The 16,564-nt window shown below is 47.3% G+C and overlaps 1 protein-coding gene across 6 annotated transcripts in view; it reads left to right on the top strand.

Moving 5' to 3' along the window:
- The window catches only part of FBXO10 (F-box protein 10), an 86,345-nt gene that overhangs the window by 21,548 nt on the left and 48,233 nt on the right, over nucleotides 1–16,564 (top strand). For 4 of the 6 annotated variants that reach the window (XM_025201422.1, XM_025201420.1, XM_025201423.1 and 1 more), the window contains 2 exons: nucleotides 9,692–10,282; nucleotides 13,090–13,962. In XM_025201422.1, the coding sequence (XP_025057207.1) occupies nucleotides 9,692–10,282; nucleotides 13,090–13,962 (1,464 nt within the window). The remainder of the gene's footprint in view (nucleotides 1–9,691; nucleotides 10,283–13,089; nucleotides 13,963–16,564) is intronic. The other 2 variants (XM_006021457.3, XM_025201421.1) reach the window with 1 other exon arrangement.

The following is a 16,564-nucleotide window of genomic DNA, read 5'->3' as shown; positions in this document are numbered from 1 at the left end:
GCCTGCCTCACCCTCCAGTCTGCTGCTGCAAAGGTGTCAGATCTATTCAAGGAGGAAGAAAAGAGCAGAATGTAGGATAACTCTCCTGTGTCAGCACACAAGTTCTGTGAAAGCTGTAACCTGCTTCATTGGCCTTGGGGTCACTATCTCCTGAATGGCTCTTACCTGCTCTACCTAGGGGTTGTTATTTCTCTTTTTTTATCCAGGTCTGTTGCTCAGGCACTTTCCTGCAAGTGTGTTTGTACACATTCCCTTAGGTTCATGGTCAAGGCTGCTGCTGGCTGGATCTTTTCCAGCTTGGTTTGCAGATGGCTGAGATATGCCTGTCACAGCTTGCTTTATGCATTACTGTCCAAATGCTTCTGCACTGTTGTTACTCCCTTCCAGGGTGACATCCATGGGCATTTGGAATGTAGCTGTGGTCCTGTGCAAACCAAAAATCATTCATGGGAACAGAAAACAGCTTGTAGAGTTATGGCAGGCTTTGTACTCCTAACAGCAGAAACTGAACACACGTGCCAGCAGAGATCTCGTTCCCCTCTTGGGCAACTCATCCCACTTGGTCAGTCAGGTCTTTAGTCTTGGGCAGGGACTGCAGAGCAGCACACATGGAAAGTTTTGTCCTTGCAGAGAGTGTAGAAGCTCTTTTCCCCCTTACCTCTGCCTGTCTGGGAAGGAATAACCATAGCCTGGACCAGTCCCTGCTGGTGCAATGAACCCCACCTGTGCCAGTCCTTCACCTACTCCAACTGCCAGCACCATGCCTTTGGATGCTGGTGAGGTCTTGGTGTGAACTGGACATTCAGTGAGGAGATTCTCTCAGCCTCACATGTGGTGATAGGCATGCAGTGGGCTTCCTGCTTTGTCGTGTGTTTGCCTGCATGGTTGGCTTGTGGGAGCATCCTCTTTCTCAGCGGCCAGGATTCTGGAAGTTTTCTCACCTTGGAGTTTCATGACTTTCTGTGGGTTTAATCCTCTCTGATTTATTAGGTCTTTGGCAAAATGTTCTGGCCATGCATGTGAGTGAGAGGTGTATGGCTGAGGGTACATGTTGGAAGGAAGAACTGTGGTACCAACAGGTGCTTTTTGGTGAATCGAAAGAAGTGAGAGAAGAAAGGAGAGGTCAAAGCTATGGAGAAGACTGCAGTGTAGGAAGGGTATGGATGGGAGAAGAAGACCCAGATTGTGAAGGAAAGATGCACCACAGTCTGTTACAGGAAAACTAGAGACACATCAAAGGGGACAGAAGGTGAAGCAAAAGCTGAGTTGTGCACCAAGCAGACTTAGAACCCCAGCAGCCTGGGGCTGACTGCATGGCAAGCAGATGACCCAGTGAATTTTATTGATATTCCTTGAATAATTTATTCAGTTAACACTTCTGGACAGAGGGTAGCCACATTTTACCATGCTTTGGGCAGACTAACTAGCATTGCTGAGGGGCAGGGCTAATTAACCCACGCACAGCACTGCATGGAAATGTTTATGATGCTTCTGGTGTAGAAGGCAGCTCACATAGAGCTGCATAGCATGTTTGCCACTTCTTCACGTAGTCAGTGGCAAAACTTGAATCTCCTGCAGTTAAGGCAAAAAAGCTAAGGGAGATGGGTACAACTCCCATAAACATCTGGAATAATTGCACATGTGCATTGGAGGGCAGATTTGTAACCCCCAAATTTGAGACTTGAATATAATGAAGATTAGCAGAAGCAGGCATTTCTATTCTACCGGCCATTGCCCAGTCATAAAGTGAATGCACGTACAACCTCCAGTGCCTGTCAACCAATCGCAAGTCACTCATGTCCCTTGTTAGGGGTGCATCATTGTCAAAGCTCTCCCTTCTTAGTCACGCTGAGTTTTGCTGACGGGTACAAATATCTGAGAGATCTTTTCGAAATGTGGGGCTAGATGGCATCTTCTCCTGCCTCATTTCTGTAGCTTCAATTCACAGTTATGTTTAAAAAACAAAGCCTTGAAAAGTTAAACTGCCTTTAAAAAAACCAATTCTGCCCCTCTGCTTGCTTACAACAACTACAACAATAATAATAATAAGAAGAAGAATGAGCATAGTCCTAAGCCTGCATTCTTAGAAGAAATGTCATTCAGAACTCAATTTTACAGGAAAAAAGCCAGATTGCTGTAATGAAGCCTTATATGTTGTCAGTACCAGAAGCCACCAGTGGCTCCCCCTCTTTTATCCCTAGCATCCCTGAGATGCATAAGGCAGAAGTGGTCATTTTCAACTGTGTTCAGCACTCCAGGGCATCGATAATGATTAATTCAACTTAGATGCAAGGACATCATCAACTTGAAAATTACATTTCCATATGCATGTATTAATTTTGCCTTTGAGTGGCAGCGCCGATGACTCTAGCTTAAAGAGAGCCGGGGGCGGGGGGAGAGAGGAAAGAAGGGAGTCTGTTCCTTACTTTGTTTACACAGTGACTTCCACAGTGCTACATCTGTAGCCCATTTTGCTGTTTTCCCCTGAGAAGTAAGGCTCCCCTGTTGATGTGGGAATTTCACTAAACAACTAAAATCCTTGTACACCTTCAGCAGTAAGAGCACAAAAACTGGCAGACAGACCCAGGGTGAAATTAAGGCCTGAACCTACTTTTAGCTTCATTTTTGAAGCTGAGGATATATCACCTTGAGAGTGTCCCCTTCGGTTTAAGAAAACACAGCCCTGTTTCAGAAAAGCATGTAAGTCACCACTTGATTATTAAGCATGCACTTTCTTAAGCAGAGAGAGATTTAAGAACACACTGTGCTGCCCCAAATCCAGGTCTGCATTTATGGCTGCGAATTGAGTTGACTGGCATGCATGGTGCTGTTTGCCCATGGCTTGACAATTCCCGGATATTTTGGGGGTAGTATAAGTATACACTGGGAGAATGACCACACAGTGGTGGGGAGCTCTTTGGGTTTAGATCCCCTTGAGTTCTGCCCTCTGCTGACTGCATGGCACAAGGCAAGTGCCATTTCTACCTCCCCCCACCCCTCCCAACCACCACTTCTGCTGCCTTCAGAAATGTTAAACCATACTATGAGGCAATTTTGACCTCGAACAGGACTGTCCAACTTCTAAGCCCCTGGGAGGGGCTGCATATGGTGCAGGCTGCACCAGTTATCCATGGGGCCTAGTGGCCTGTAGCTCACTCCTCCCTCCCCCCACAAAATGCAGCAAGTGCCCATGCAGTCTCCACTGTCCTCACACATGACCCTGTATTCATCCTCAGCTCCTGGTGCCACGCCACACTGCCCCATCCTCTGGGGCAGAGGCAGGAAGTGGCAGTTGGAGGAGGGGATGAGCCCAGAGGCTGGCAGCTGTCCCAGCTACAGTGACGGAAGGGAGCAATGGTAGGACAGGAGCCTAGGGGTTGCAACGTAACTCTTTACAGGCCACTTGTGGCCCACAAGCTACCAGTTGGACAGCCGTGACCCAGCATATACTGTTTAGGTAGAAAATATAAAACATGATTCTAAATATTTAATTGGAAATTTAAAAGCTGCTTCAGTGGAAACTTGGATGTGTTTGTGCGCAAATGTTCCCTTGAGGTATTCGCGGTATTGCCATAAGTCACAAGACCCAGCAAACAAGGCAGACTAGAAAGAGAAGTGAGATTTACTCAGCTTGGACAAAGGCAAATAACCCAAGTCAGAAAACAAACCTCCAGTGAAAATTCGTGAACAATAATCCTGATTTCCAGAACTGCAGCTTGGGTTGTCCTCAGTGCTATGAACTTTGAGTTGCCATGCCATCATCCCAAGCCAGACAAATTCTTCAGTCTGAGCAGAACCTGGTTTTCATATTCTGGCACGAGCTCTTTTTCCACTTGTGAACTGAGATAAATTCCTTCTGGTAGGTCACTGGAAGGGAGAGTAAATACAGAACCACTTGATATCATGGTTAGCATCACTGACATGAACCACTCAAGCTGCTTGAGACTGTGTACTCCACTGGGTCTAGGTCTTGCTCCCCACCCCATCATTGACTTGCTGATAGGTCTTTGGACAGGTTGCTTATCCTTCTGTTCATGTCCATGTCCTTCTATTCATGTCAGCTTTGGGTCTAGAAGGATTTTCCTTTTCTTGTTTATGCAAAGCTCCTAACAGTGAGCCTCCATCTCAGCTGGGGCCTCCAGGTACTTCTGTCCTACTTATAACTAATAAGACCAGCACTGCATTACTGTGGGCTAAGTGTGGGTAGATGATTCATGATGGATTCACTGGTCAACAGTAAATAACATTTATAGCCTCAGAGCTAATATTAAAGTGAGAACTTCTGTTATCCACATTCATGCTGGCTGAGAATACATGTTTGTTGTTTATGTTGGTTTTGTGAGGCTTGGAGTGATGCATTTTGTTTTGCAGTGTAAGATAACAGTGCAGATTGAAATAAGGCTGGATAAACACTGGATAGTGATACTTTAAGGATAGCATTTCTGCATTCATGCAGGAGGTTGGGCCAGGGGATCCCTGAGGTTTCTTCTAACTTTACCATTCTATAAAGTCCCCCCTCAAAGTCACCAGAAGCTTTGCACTGACTTCAACAGGGCCAGGATTTGACCCCCAGGACCTGATTGTGCATTCCTTTTGCACCCAAGCCTCTCAGTGGATGCACTAGGAATGCAGGGTCAGGTCTCAGGGAGACATCACGGGTATATTTAGCAAATGTCTGTGAAGTGAAACAGAGTGAAATGATTTCAAATTTCCAGCCCAGACAGATTCGATGTGGAGTGCACAATACTGATAATCCTTGTCTGCTAATCTTTATAGCAGCAATCAGCTGCCCTGTTTTTACTGTGATATTTGTAGGAAGTAAAGAGAAACTTTTGAATGCTTTTTTCGATCCAGTCCAGATCCCACAGAAATCATTGAAAAGATTCTCATTGGTTTTTCTTGATCAGGCTCTCCATGAAGATAGGGTGGTAAGATATACCTACATGGCACTGTAGAAGAAATGTAATGTTTGAGTCAGAGGAGCTGAGCACATGGGGGACCGAGGGCTCTGGCCCACCTCAGGAAGAGGCTAGGGTGACCACCCATCCCTAATTGGTTGGGACAGTCCTGAAATGGGAACATCAAGTCCCAGCCCTGGGCTGCATGACTCCAGGACAGCATTTGTCCCAGATTCCTAGTATCATACAGGGATCCGGGTTCTCTGTTCACCATGGAAAAACATGGGAAACGACAGTTTTCCCCTTGCAGGCTGGCACAATTCCAACCTGCAAGGGGCTGCAGGGACTGGGACTCGGGGAGAGCCATGTGCACGCGCACACACATGGACATGGCCAGGAATACAGCCCCTGGCAGTGGTGGAGAGCAGCTCCCCCAGCTGCCTGCAAGTAAGTCTGTGGGCGGTTGGGCAGATTGAGGCTCCACAGTGAGGGAGAGAGTGGGGCAGGGGCTGGGCCTGGGGGTGCTGCCCATCCAGGGTGGTGCATGGGGCCCAGGGCCGGGACAGGGGGTAGGACAGAGCCATGGGCAGCTTGTCCATGGGGTGGGGGGGGACAGTTTCCTGCTGTTTTGTGCCCTCCTGGGGAGGGGGATATGGTAGGACGTGTGCCCCCCCCCGATTTGTGCATCTGGTGGGGATGGATGCAGGCTGTCCGCTGCAGCTTGGGGCTCCCTGCCCTGCTGCGCTGCCCCTGGGAGCCCTGTGGTGGCTGTGCCACCATGGCAAGGCACCCCCTGCCCACCCAGCAGCAGCAGGGGGGATGCAGAGTTGTGCCTCCCACTGCTGCTGGCTTGCACAGTGGCACAACCGGCATGGGGCTCTCAGGGGAGGGCAGTAGGGCAGGGAGCCCTGAGCCTGCAGTGGGCAGCCTACCTCGAGCCCCCATGTGCTCCACTTGGCTCTGCTCCAGCCATGCCATATGGGGTGTGGGGAGAGAAAGGAAGGCCCCCACCCACCCTGGGCAAAAATAAAAGTGGGTGCCTATGGTTTGAGTGAGTGTCATACAGCTGCCTCTACCTGGATAGAGAAACTTCAGTTATAGCTTGAATAAGAATGTACCCCAAGACATGTTCCTCAGAGTTCCTACTGGCTGATCCCTTATTCCTTGGTCTGGATAAGAATGGATCATAACATTTAGAAGTGTCTGTTTTACAGGATTGTTTTGTTAATTAGAGTCTGTTTCAGCCCAGAGGCAGAGCGCTTCAGGTTGGCCTTCCTCAGATCATAGAATCCAAAACAATGGAATAATGGCTTGGTTTCCAACTGTGAGGCATGGTTGAGAGGAACATCCATGCCCAGAACACAAAATCTGAGCTGGATACACTGAGCCTCTGGAGAGTCTCCCCTTCCTTTGTCCCAAATAAGAGAAGTAAAGACAGACACTTGGGACTTGGTCAACCACTTTCAGCCCTGTTTCTCCTGTGTATACTCAGTAGGAGTTGCCTCTGTTCCATGGGAATGCTAGCTGGGCATGTAACTGTGCAGGTGCATTAACAGCCTTTACGGAGGGGTGCCCAGGTGTAAAGCTTCTCCACATTCAAAAGCCCGCTATAGGTGTTCCTGCATTGGTGACCTAGCCTCCGAAAGGAAGCTTCAGTCTCCTTTCTTCAAGTCCCTCCCCCCCCCCTCCCCCCCCGACCTTCAGTTAATACAGTTTCCCCGCTTTAGCCAATTCATGTAAGTGGGCAGTCCTGCAGTGCGATGTGTCTGTGTTCTGAAGGAAGCAACTTAGGAAAGCAAGCAACCAAGCACCATGAAGCTGCATATGTCTTTTTCCTCAGTAGTTTTGTATACAAAGGTGTTTCTGCATATTAACCTTGCAACCTTATCTTGTGTTCTTCAGGTTATGTCCATTTTGTCTTATGCCTGCCAGTAATAAAGGCCTTTGTTAACAACCAAACTTTACCACGGTCATACACAAACCACTTCTATTGTCTTGCTTTTAATGATATTTCTGCAGCTTTGTTACTGCCAGTGTGTTTGCACCCAGACACTGATTGGAACTTGCAACCAGAGCCTATTCCACTTATTAGATGTCTAAGAAAAGGCATTAATGCACCTACTTCTGTAATACACCATAACCATAAGCTTAACAGTAAGTCACAAAAAGCAGCAAGGAGGAAGGGGACACACCCATCTTTTGTATTGACAGTTTCTCAGGGACTCAAGTAGGGTAGAATAAGATTGCATTTAGGCACCTAAGTCCACTTAGAGATCTAATAGGTGGAATAGAATCTGGCTTGGAGTGAACAAGTTGGTTGTCAATGCAGGAGAGAGAATGGATAGCATCTTAGTAACTCAGTTTCACTGCTTCCTGTGAGACTCAGAAGTTATCAAAAGCTTAATTTCATCACTCAAATAAGCAGACTTGGCCTCAGGACTGGTTCTCGGTAACAAGGTACTATTTTGCATCATTGCTTTCCAGAGTAGAATCTCAGGTTAAACGTAACTAATTTTCTCTCTCCTAGTGAATACACCCCTGGGAAGCCCTGGTCTTTATTTGTCCCTTTGCAGTTTTCTGCTGTGACTTTCTGAAGGCAGATATTCTTTGTTGTTGGTAATACCAAACTGCTTCCCTTTCTCTGGATATGAAGTTGAGTGCTCTTCCTTCTCTTGTTTGATTTATTCTACATCATGGGAAATTATTATGTTAGTGGAAAATTATGTGTTATTATATTTCCTTTTCCGTTTTTCCCCCCCGTGTCACAGTACTGGAAAGAAAAGGGATACTTTTTACCTAGGGAGTTCTGTAGGCGCCAAGATGCATCTGAAGAATCTAATGAGTGTTAAAGGCTACCAGGCTGAAAATCAGAGCTGTTTATACCAAGGTTTTTAGACCTGCCTGCATGTCACAGGCATTGCTTACTTTATACAAAATCTCAAGAGCCTTCAAGCCACAGGGTTAAATAACAAGTCTTTAATCACCCTGCAAAGTCTCTGCACCACAGAGATAACAAAGACTTGTTCTCTGCTTTTGGAACCCACAGGTGTCCCAAGGTAGCCAGGTAAAAAGAGGCATGTGGGAGTTGTTGTAATGCTGCAAAGATTCAACCCAAACATTGGGGGCATTCTGTTTTTTTAAGCTCTGGGAGCATTAAGCAGACAGCACTGTAAGGATCTCCCACACAGCAGGATGCAGACCAACTCTAGTCTGTCCTCAAGCCTGAGAGCTGAGGGCTATGGGGAAGACCCCTCTGCTGCTCTAGGGAATGTCAGTCCAGCCCTTTGGCAGCCTGACCTGATCAGCCTTCTCCATGAGAAGTGTGTGTTTGCTCTCTGTCAGCTCAATGTGGTAGAAAGGTCACCAGTTAGCAGTAAGAGGTAGGTAGTGCAGCCAAGTCCTACAGAGATGCTGAGCTTCCCTTAGACCCCCTACAATGAGATTTGCCACAGGGACTGAGCTAGTATTCTGTGCCTTCACATACTCAGGGGCTCTTGGGGGTGGTTGTCCTCACACCTCTTGCTTTAAAGAGCCTTCATGGGGGTTGCAGCCATAGGGGGTCACTGCACCCAGTCTGCTTATGTGCTGGAGACCAGCTATAACAGTGCTACCCAGCACTGGGGGACATGGCAGAAAGGGCAACACTGAATGTGACCCATCCCAAGGGCCTAGCTGCCTGTATTTTTTTCTTCAAGAGAAAAATAGAGGACATAAAGGCATCCAGTTTTATATCAATACAGGACAGAGGACAACAGGACTGTCCTCTGTGATGGCCACCCTACCCCCCACTGCTTCTCCGAGGCCAGAGCCTGGGCTGCCACCACTGACTGTCCCAGAGCTAGAGCCAGGCTGCCAGAAGGTAGGTAGTGGGAGGACTGGAGGTGCTGGGATAGGCAGCTGGGACACAGGCTCAAGCACAAGGGCAAGGGGCAAGTGGGGGGGCAGGCTCTGAGGGGGATTCAAGTGGCATGGGGGGATAAGTGGTAGGGGGCAGGCACAAGCATGGGGAGGCAAAAGCGGGAAACAGGGAAGGAGGGCAATGAGCAGGGTTCTGGTCTCTTGCCACCTGCTGCTGCTTTTCTCCACATTGCCCACCACAGTGGTGGGGGAACAGACTTAAGACAAGCCTTCAAAAATTAGCTTCTAGTCATGGAAAATTATACCAAGACTTACAATTTTCCATGTCTAGAGTCTAATTATTGGGAGATCATCTTACATTTAAAGGGGTTTTAGATTTGGGTAAATATGGTATTATGATCATTTACAGCAGTTCAGAGAGTGTAAAAGGTCACCATTCCAAACTGGTTATTATTGCTTTTGCATTTTACACTGGTATAATCAGGCATAGGGGGTCACCCCACCCCAATTTGCTCTACTGTGCTGGAGACCAGCTGTGTTAGTGCCACCCAGCATGGGGATGTAGCAGAAAAGGCAGTTCTGAAGGGGCTTGCAAGAGAGAGCAATGTCCCTTTGTGCAAGTCGCAAGGGATTTTGAAACTCCAGCTCTCCCTCAGAGTTTCTGCCCTGTTCCACAAGCCAGGCAAGTAGGGTTCAGTTTCCAGAAAAAAAGAGGGTTTTTTTTGAGGGGGGGGAGCATGGCCTGGGAGAATTGCAGAGTCAGCACCGTCAGCCTGTGGGATGGGGGCAGAGCAAATAAGAACAGAATGTGCCATCTCCGTCTAGCTTGGCAGAAAGGGAGATGGACACAGGTAAGTGCCCTGCAGAACCATCACAAACTTAGGACAATGATGCCTGCCTGTTTAACCCCCCTCTTTGTGTCCCACCATCACTAGGTGACAATGGACATCAGTGGTCTCCCAGTGGAGCTGTGGCGTCTGATTTTGTCCTACCTGCATCTTCCTGACCTGGGCCGCTGCAGCATGGTGTGCAGGGCATGGTATGAACTCATTCTTAGCTTAGACAACACACGATGGCGACAGCTGTGTCTGGGCTGCATTGAGTGCAGGCACCCAAACTGGCCCAACCAGCCTGACGTGGAGCCCCAGTCTTGGAGAGAAGCCTTCAAACAGCACTACCTAGCCTCAAAAACCTGGTCTAAGAACACCCAAGACCTTGAATCTTCCAACTGTTTCTACTTATTCCGACGGAAGAAGGATCGCCGTGTCCTCTGTGTAGGGCCTGGGTATGAGTTTGAAAGCCTCCGAGTTGCCTTGGCCGCTGCCAACCCCTATGATCGGATTGTGCTGCTGCCTGGGGTGTATGAAGAGCAAAGTGAAATTGTCCTGAAGGTGCCAGTGGAAATCGTGGGGCAGGGGAAGCTGGGGGACGTTGCCCTGCTAGTCAGCATCGACCAGCACTGCCAAACCACTCGCCTGTGTAATGTAGTGTTTATGCCTGCCTGGTTCACCCCGGTGGTCTACAAGGTGAGTCCAAATGTATTTTGAGGGACTCAAATGCCAGCCCTCCTGGGCAGGGGAGTGGGGGCATGTGGTGTAATGTAGGCCCTGTTAGCACACTGCTGTCTGGACTTTGGGAAGGAACCCAAGGAGTCAGAACGCTCAGGTTTCCTTTCTGGCTCTGACCTGACTTACTGTTTGACTTTGCATAAGTTGCTGTGGGCCTGATCCCCAAACCCGTGCATAGGCTGAATATTAATTTCCTCTGTGAACCTAGTGGAACTACTTGAAGAGGGTAAGGAACTGCTTCTTATAGGAAAATCTATGAGACTCTGACCCACAGCCATTTTAAGACTCAGTTTACCTACCGATGAAATAGAAACTTCCCTTCCAGGAGTTATGGGATGTAGTTATTTTTTCAAATTAGTTAATTATATAACTTAACTGTAAAGTTCTAAGAAGGAAACTACCATGTATATTTTAACAGGAAAACCAGTGGAGTGAAAAATAGTAATTAAAAGAAAGAAAGAAAAGCTTCCTGACCAGCTTTTGTTTAAAAACAAGCAAAGGGAGGTTTAACTTTCTCATCACTGCTTCATGATGGCCAGTGCCTTTTGAGCTTTCTCTCAGTGTGGCCAGTGGAGGCAGATCCATTTCACTTGAGTTGATGGTTAATTTTACTTTCTGGCTCTTACCCAGAAGCAGCATGCTACAGCATTTGGGTGGCAGGCAGTGAATAAAGTTTCCTTCCAAACAGAATTGCTTCTGACTGATGTGAAAGCTTCCTAGCAGTATATATTTGATTTTAAGTCTTACAAAAGCTTTTGCTGAACAACTTCCTTTGTCGGAAATGGACTTGATGGGGTCTCATATAATTAGTCTTTTCCATAAAGGAAAGGAAGAAGCAATAAGTATGTAGGGCTTGATTCAGCCATCCCATGCTCAAATACCGTAGTGCCCTTGGGGCTTGTCTACACCATGAAGGTGTGTTCCAGTCAAGCCATTTCTGAGCACACTTGGCCCACCCACTCCCGCATACATTCTTTGAACCCAGTGCTGAACCAGTGAAGACCTTTGGGTGCATCTCTCCATCACTGCTGGTGTCATGTCAGTCTCTGGCATGCTTGGGAGAGGCTGCTGGGAATGCTGCCAGAGTGGTTCATATGTACTCTTCTGGGTTTGGGGCATGTAAGTGGACAGGGTGCAGTCTGGGCCATGCCAGGACATGCCACTCTCATGGTGTAGATGAGTCCTCTATTTGTTGATCTTGGCCGTCACGCATGTCAGAAAGCACGCTTCCAATGCGTGTGGTTCCTGTGCCTCAGAATGTGGAAATATTAAAATAAATGTGTTGCTGTAAATCATGGCAGTTGATGCAAAACAATTCCCATGACTTCAGAGCATCTGTCCCCAGGCCCTGATTTGCCTCCTTTAAGCACTTGCCTCCTTTAACTGACTGTTAGGAGCATACCTCTGGGAATCAAGGGATAATCAAGGAAGAGAAACAAAATAATGACTAAGAAGATTTCCTGTCAAATTAGGTATCGGGCAAGATTCCAGGCAAACTGTTAAGCTTTTCTTAATAGGCCCCTCTGAGTTCTGGTTCACTTCATTGACAGGGCAGGGCAGGGAAACTTGTGCTGGTCTTGTACCAATTCTGGGTACAAGCAGAGAGCTTTGTCATGCCTCTTGTGGTAGAGAAAAACTCTTCTGCTAGTGATATCTGTGGTGCTGAGGCTCCCAATAAAACATGGTCTGTGTGGGCTACTGTTAAAATATCTCTTAAGCAGTGGAAAGAACAGCTGCAGAGTGGAAAAAAACTGGGATAATTTTGCGTAGAGAAAACTGGGGCAGGGTGGGGTTTGATAAGTCTTCAGCTACAAAAGCAGCTGTTAGAAAGAGACTAGCGATCGAATGTTCTGCATGTCCGTGTGCTGAAATTACAGAAAAGGAAATTTAGGTTGGATATTCAAAGGAACTTCTTAACTGTGAAGGGGGTCAGCACTGGAACAGATCACCTTAGAGAGGCCAAGAAGTCTTTGTTCCTGGAAGTTTTTATGTGCAGGTTGGACAAGCTCCTGTGTGGGACAGCTTAAACAGGGAAGATCCTGCATAAGTTACTGAGATCCCCTCCTGTCCAGTAATTTTATGACTACGTTACAGACATTAGTGACCCAACACTGCATTCACATGGCACTTGCTGTAAGGGGAATAAAACAGGAATGACATTTGTAAGCTGCAGTGCTGAAGCAGATAGGGAGGGAGCAACATCTGATGCTCTTGCAAAATGTTTGGGCCCTACTGCATGGGTGGATGGCATGTGTTATGCCTGTGAGTATGTACAGCAGATGCCCCTGGGATATTCTTAAAGACTTAAAGACCAGAAGGACCATTAGATCATTCTACTCTGATCTTCTGAATATTACAGGCCATTAAGGTTTACCAAGCTGCCTTATGTGTACAACTCATTACCTTACATTTGCAGACAGGTAGATGACTAATGTGCACATCAATAGTTTTGAAAGGGCTCAGAAGAGCAGCACAGGTGTTGCTTAGGTCCAGTGATTACAGCATGTCACCTAGGGAATCTGGTGACTGACTGTGACAGATGGAGCATGCCATGTTAGTTAAAGGTACAAAGCTAACTGATCTCTAGGCTGAGGGTAGAAGCCAACTGGGGTAAATTTGTGTGGGTTTTGTAATTTGTAATCCATGATCTACTACATGTAAAGAGGTAGGACATTTCTGTGGAAAGAGTAGAGGAACCTGCAAGTCTCTCCAAAAATGGCCATTGCTCTGGGTATTTACTTTGTGTTGTTATCACTATTCTCCAGACAACCTCTGGCCACGTCCAGTTTGACAACTGCAACTTCGAGAATGGGCAGTTACAGATCCATGCGCCAGGCACGTGCCAGGTGAAGTTCTGCACCTTCAATCAATGTAGCATCAATTTCCACAGCGTGGCCCTCTGCGTCCTTGAGAACTGTGAGTTCATTGGCAGTGAAAATGCCTCTGTGACTGTGGAGGGCTCCCCGACCTCTGATCGGAACTGGGCCTGCAAGCACCTGACCATGCTGGCCAAGTCCCGCTCTGTTCTGTTACAGGCCCCAGATTCCTCACCTTGCAGCAGGTCAAAACATGAAGACTGGGGGGACTCTCCAGTGGGGAATATAAGGACCTGTGAGATTGTGGTAGGTGGGGACCACAGTAACTTACCTCCTGCCTTAAGGACTCCACCAGCACTTGAGCAGACTTGCGAGAAGGAGGCTGAGCTCAATGGGAACCTTTATACAGCCAAGGAGGGGGAAGCCATGACCCTTGACACAGACTCTAGTGATAGCGAGTTGAGCACCGGCAGTGAGAATGAGGGAGACGACCAATCGATGTACAAGCTGTCCTATCAGGCCCATAGCCTGAGTCACATGCTGACCAAAGTTATCTACAGCCGGCCACAAACCAATGGGTTGAATGCCCTCCAGAATGACTTTGAGCTCAAAAGTCTGCAACAGGAGCTGCAAAGAGACAAGGAGGCCCAGTCTCTTGCCAACTCTCTGCAAGGATGCCTCATCCGGCGGTGCCTTTTCAGGGATGGGAAGGGTGGAATCTTTGTCTGCTCACAAGGGCAAGCCAAAATGGAAGGGAGCATCTTCAGGGACCTGACGTATGCAGTGCGATGCATACAAAGCAGCAAGGTGCTGTACAGGCTGGTAAAGAGCCCTCTCTTCCCCCACCCCAGCTCCACAAATTTGGCCTTCCTTGGATTTCAATAGGCAGCTGGTTTACCCAGCTGAGCTTAACTAGCACCCCACTTGGTGCCTGTAGGAAAATTGTGGGTGCAAGTGGAGGCATTGAGACATCTATCTGGCCTCACCCTTTGGTCAGGTAGTTAGATATCTGAATGCCCCCATTTTTGAAGGAACTTGACTCTGTTTGTGGCCCTGTGGTCAAAAAGCTGCTCATGCCTGCTGGCTTATCGGGCTTGTGTAGTAAAGTTAGATCAAGGGCATATAGAGGCATGATTTGGCCAGCATCCATTTTGGCTGCCTTTGCCCTAGCCTAAATGACCACATGGGCAGTGATAGGCTAACCTGCTCAGACAGAGTTCCTTCTTGGTCTCCAGTGATTAGAAGCTGAAGCCTATAGGTTGATATCTCTTTAGCAGCTATGATGTGGAAAAGTGGCCCTACATTCCATGACTGCTAGAGTTCAGAGTGTCTGAGTATTCGTATCTCTTCAGAAAAGGCCTAGGGCAGTGATGCTTCATCCTCTGGCACTGTGAGCCAGACAAGTGGTGCAGGGTCAGTCCATGGGCCAGATATCATGGGCAGGATCAGTCCATGGATCTGATCTAGCGTGGAGTCAGCATATGGATTCAGTCCGCGGATGCAATCTGGTATGCTGACCAAGTCCCTCACACTGGATCTGGCTGTGGAGTGACCTGCTTGCTGGCCCACCCCTGAGCATCTGAACTGGCTGTAGAGGAGCCCTGCAGGGCTGTCATCTGGCCTGCAGGGCTCTTCCTAAGGTCTGGAAATTTGGCACGGGGGACAATGGTTTCAGCATTAGTTGCTGTCATTCTGGAAGTTGCAGCAATTAATGTTGTCCCTGCTCCCCTGCCACCAAATTTATGGATCCACGGTGCTTCCCAATATTGGGCCTGTGGGGCAGAGGTTGAACACCACTGGCTTAGGGAATGAAACTGGGGAAAAGGACATCTCAGGCTATCAGGAAAAACATCCTGACAGTGATATCTCTCTAGTGGAGTGGCACTGGCATCAAGGAGAGGGGAATGAAGCCCAGCATCTCTGTTGCAGACCAGCTGTGTAAGATTTATGGTACCCTTAATTATTCATGTCCTTGCTTTCAAGCTGTTGGTTCTGTCACTGCTATGCTACGTAAGTACACTGCTTGCTTAGCAACAGGCTGTTTGTTTTTTTCCAAATGAAATATTTGGTTTTGGAATTTGCTCTGGTAGTTGTGAGTTACTGGATGGCTCAATTGTTCAACTCAAAGTTGGCCCGGAGTTAGATTCAAAATGTCATGAACTTGAGCACAATAGAAACCCTCTGAAACAGAAGCAATGCTTATCTCTACAGCAGGGTGCAAGAAAGGTGAATGTCAGTGAGGGTTCACAGTTTCTGTAATAAAGAGGAGGGCTTTGCAGACATTGGGCTGGAGGCAGAAGTTACATTACCCATACCATGTTCTGTGAAACATTTGTTTCTTTGGCATAGGGATGTGGAAAGGGCACATGAGCTTAGTTGTTGCATGCTGATTGGCTCTGCTAGCGAGCAAGATGCAAGGTGGGAGTTTATTTATCATTTGTTGTGTAGTTATTCTTCCCAGATGGAATGATTTGCAACTGTATCCTGCAGTGCTGCCCTCCTCCTCCTATTCAAGGTTGATAATCCATCCATCCTCATTGTTGCTTCCAAGAGAAGTAGAAAAAGGAATGGGGAAAGCAATTGTTAGCTGGCTTTGAAGGAAAAAGCTAATTATGGTGCCTGCAATAATTTATTATCACTTATTTATTGAACTACTATGATATCTGGAATCCTCAGGGATAAGCCAGGGCCCCAATACACTAAACACTGTGCAAACAAGGAATCAAAAAGGCATCCTAATCAGGACAAAGTAATCACACCGATTACAAATGGCAAGAATTTTTATGTCACAGAAAGACCTAGCATTTGTCCTGGGATAAACAATTTTATCCTGGGTCAAAGTGCAGTTGTTCAGACATCTGTGTCCATTGTCCCAGGATAAATCCTAAAAAGTTTCACAGGGTAAGAAGTACTAACAGTTTATCCCAGGACATCTCAAAGTGTGTCTGAACCGTTATTGAAGAATCTCATTGTTGAATCAATAGCAGAAGAGTGGCAGTGCATTCAGCTGCTTGCTAAACCTTGATTAGGGGGGCAATGTGTGCACACGCTAATCCTGGAATATTTCTGTTCCTGGACAAACACAGGTAGAATTTGTCCAGGAACAAATGCAGCGTCTGTTCCTACCCTTAGGCCTTCTGCAGCCAGGACAGGAATATCCTCTGCCCTATCCTGTTTTAACATTGTACACATTAATGCTCCTATTACTTGATGCTTGCTATATAACAGTGCTAAAATATGGGAGAGTTTTTCTTATCAAAAACAAGCTTTCTGTACCTGCAGAGAATATGCTTTCAGAGCCTTGTCCAAAGCCCATCAAAGCTAAGGAAGACTTTCCATTGATTTCGGCAGCCTTTGGCCCAGATTCATAGTTTCATAGTAGCTAGGGTCAGGAGGGACCTGAACAGATCATCTAGCCTGACCC

This window comes from Alligator sinensis, unplaced genomic scaffold (genome assembly GCF_000455745.1).
Source record: "Alligator sinensis unplaced genomic scaffold, ASM45574v1 scaffold434_1, whole genome shotgun sequence".
In the NCBI taxonomy this organism is placed as follows: Eukaryota; Metazoa; Chordata; order Crocodylia; family Alligatoridae; genus Alligator; species Alligator sinensis.
This window is presented reverse-complemented; position numbering and strand designations above follow the sequence as displayed.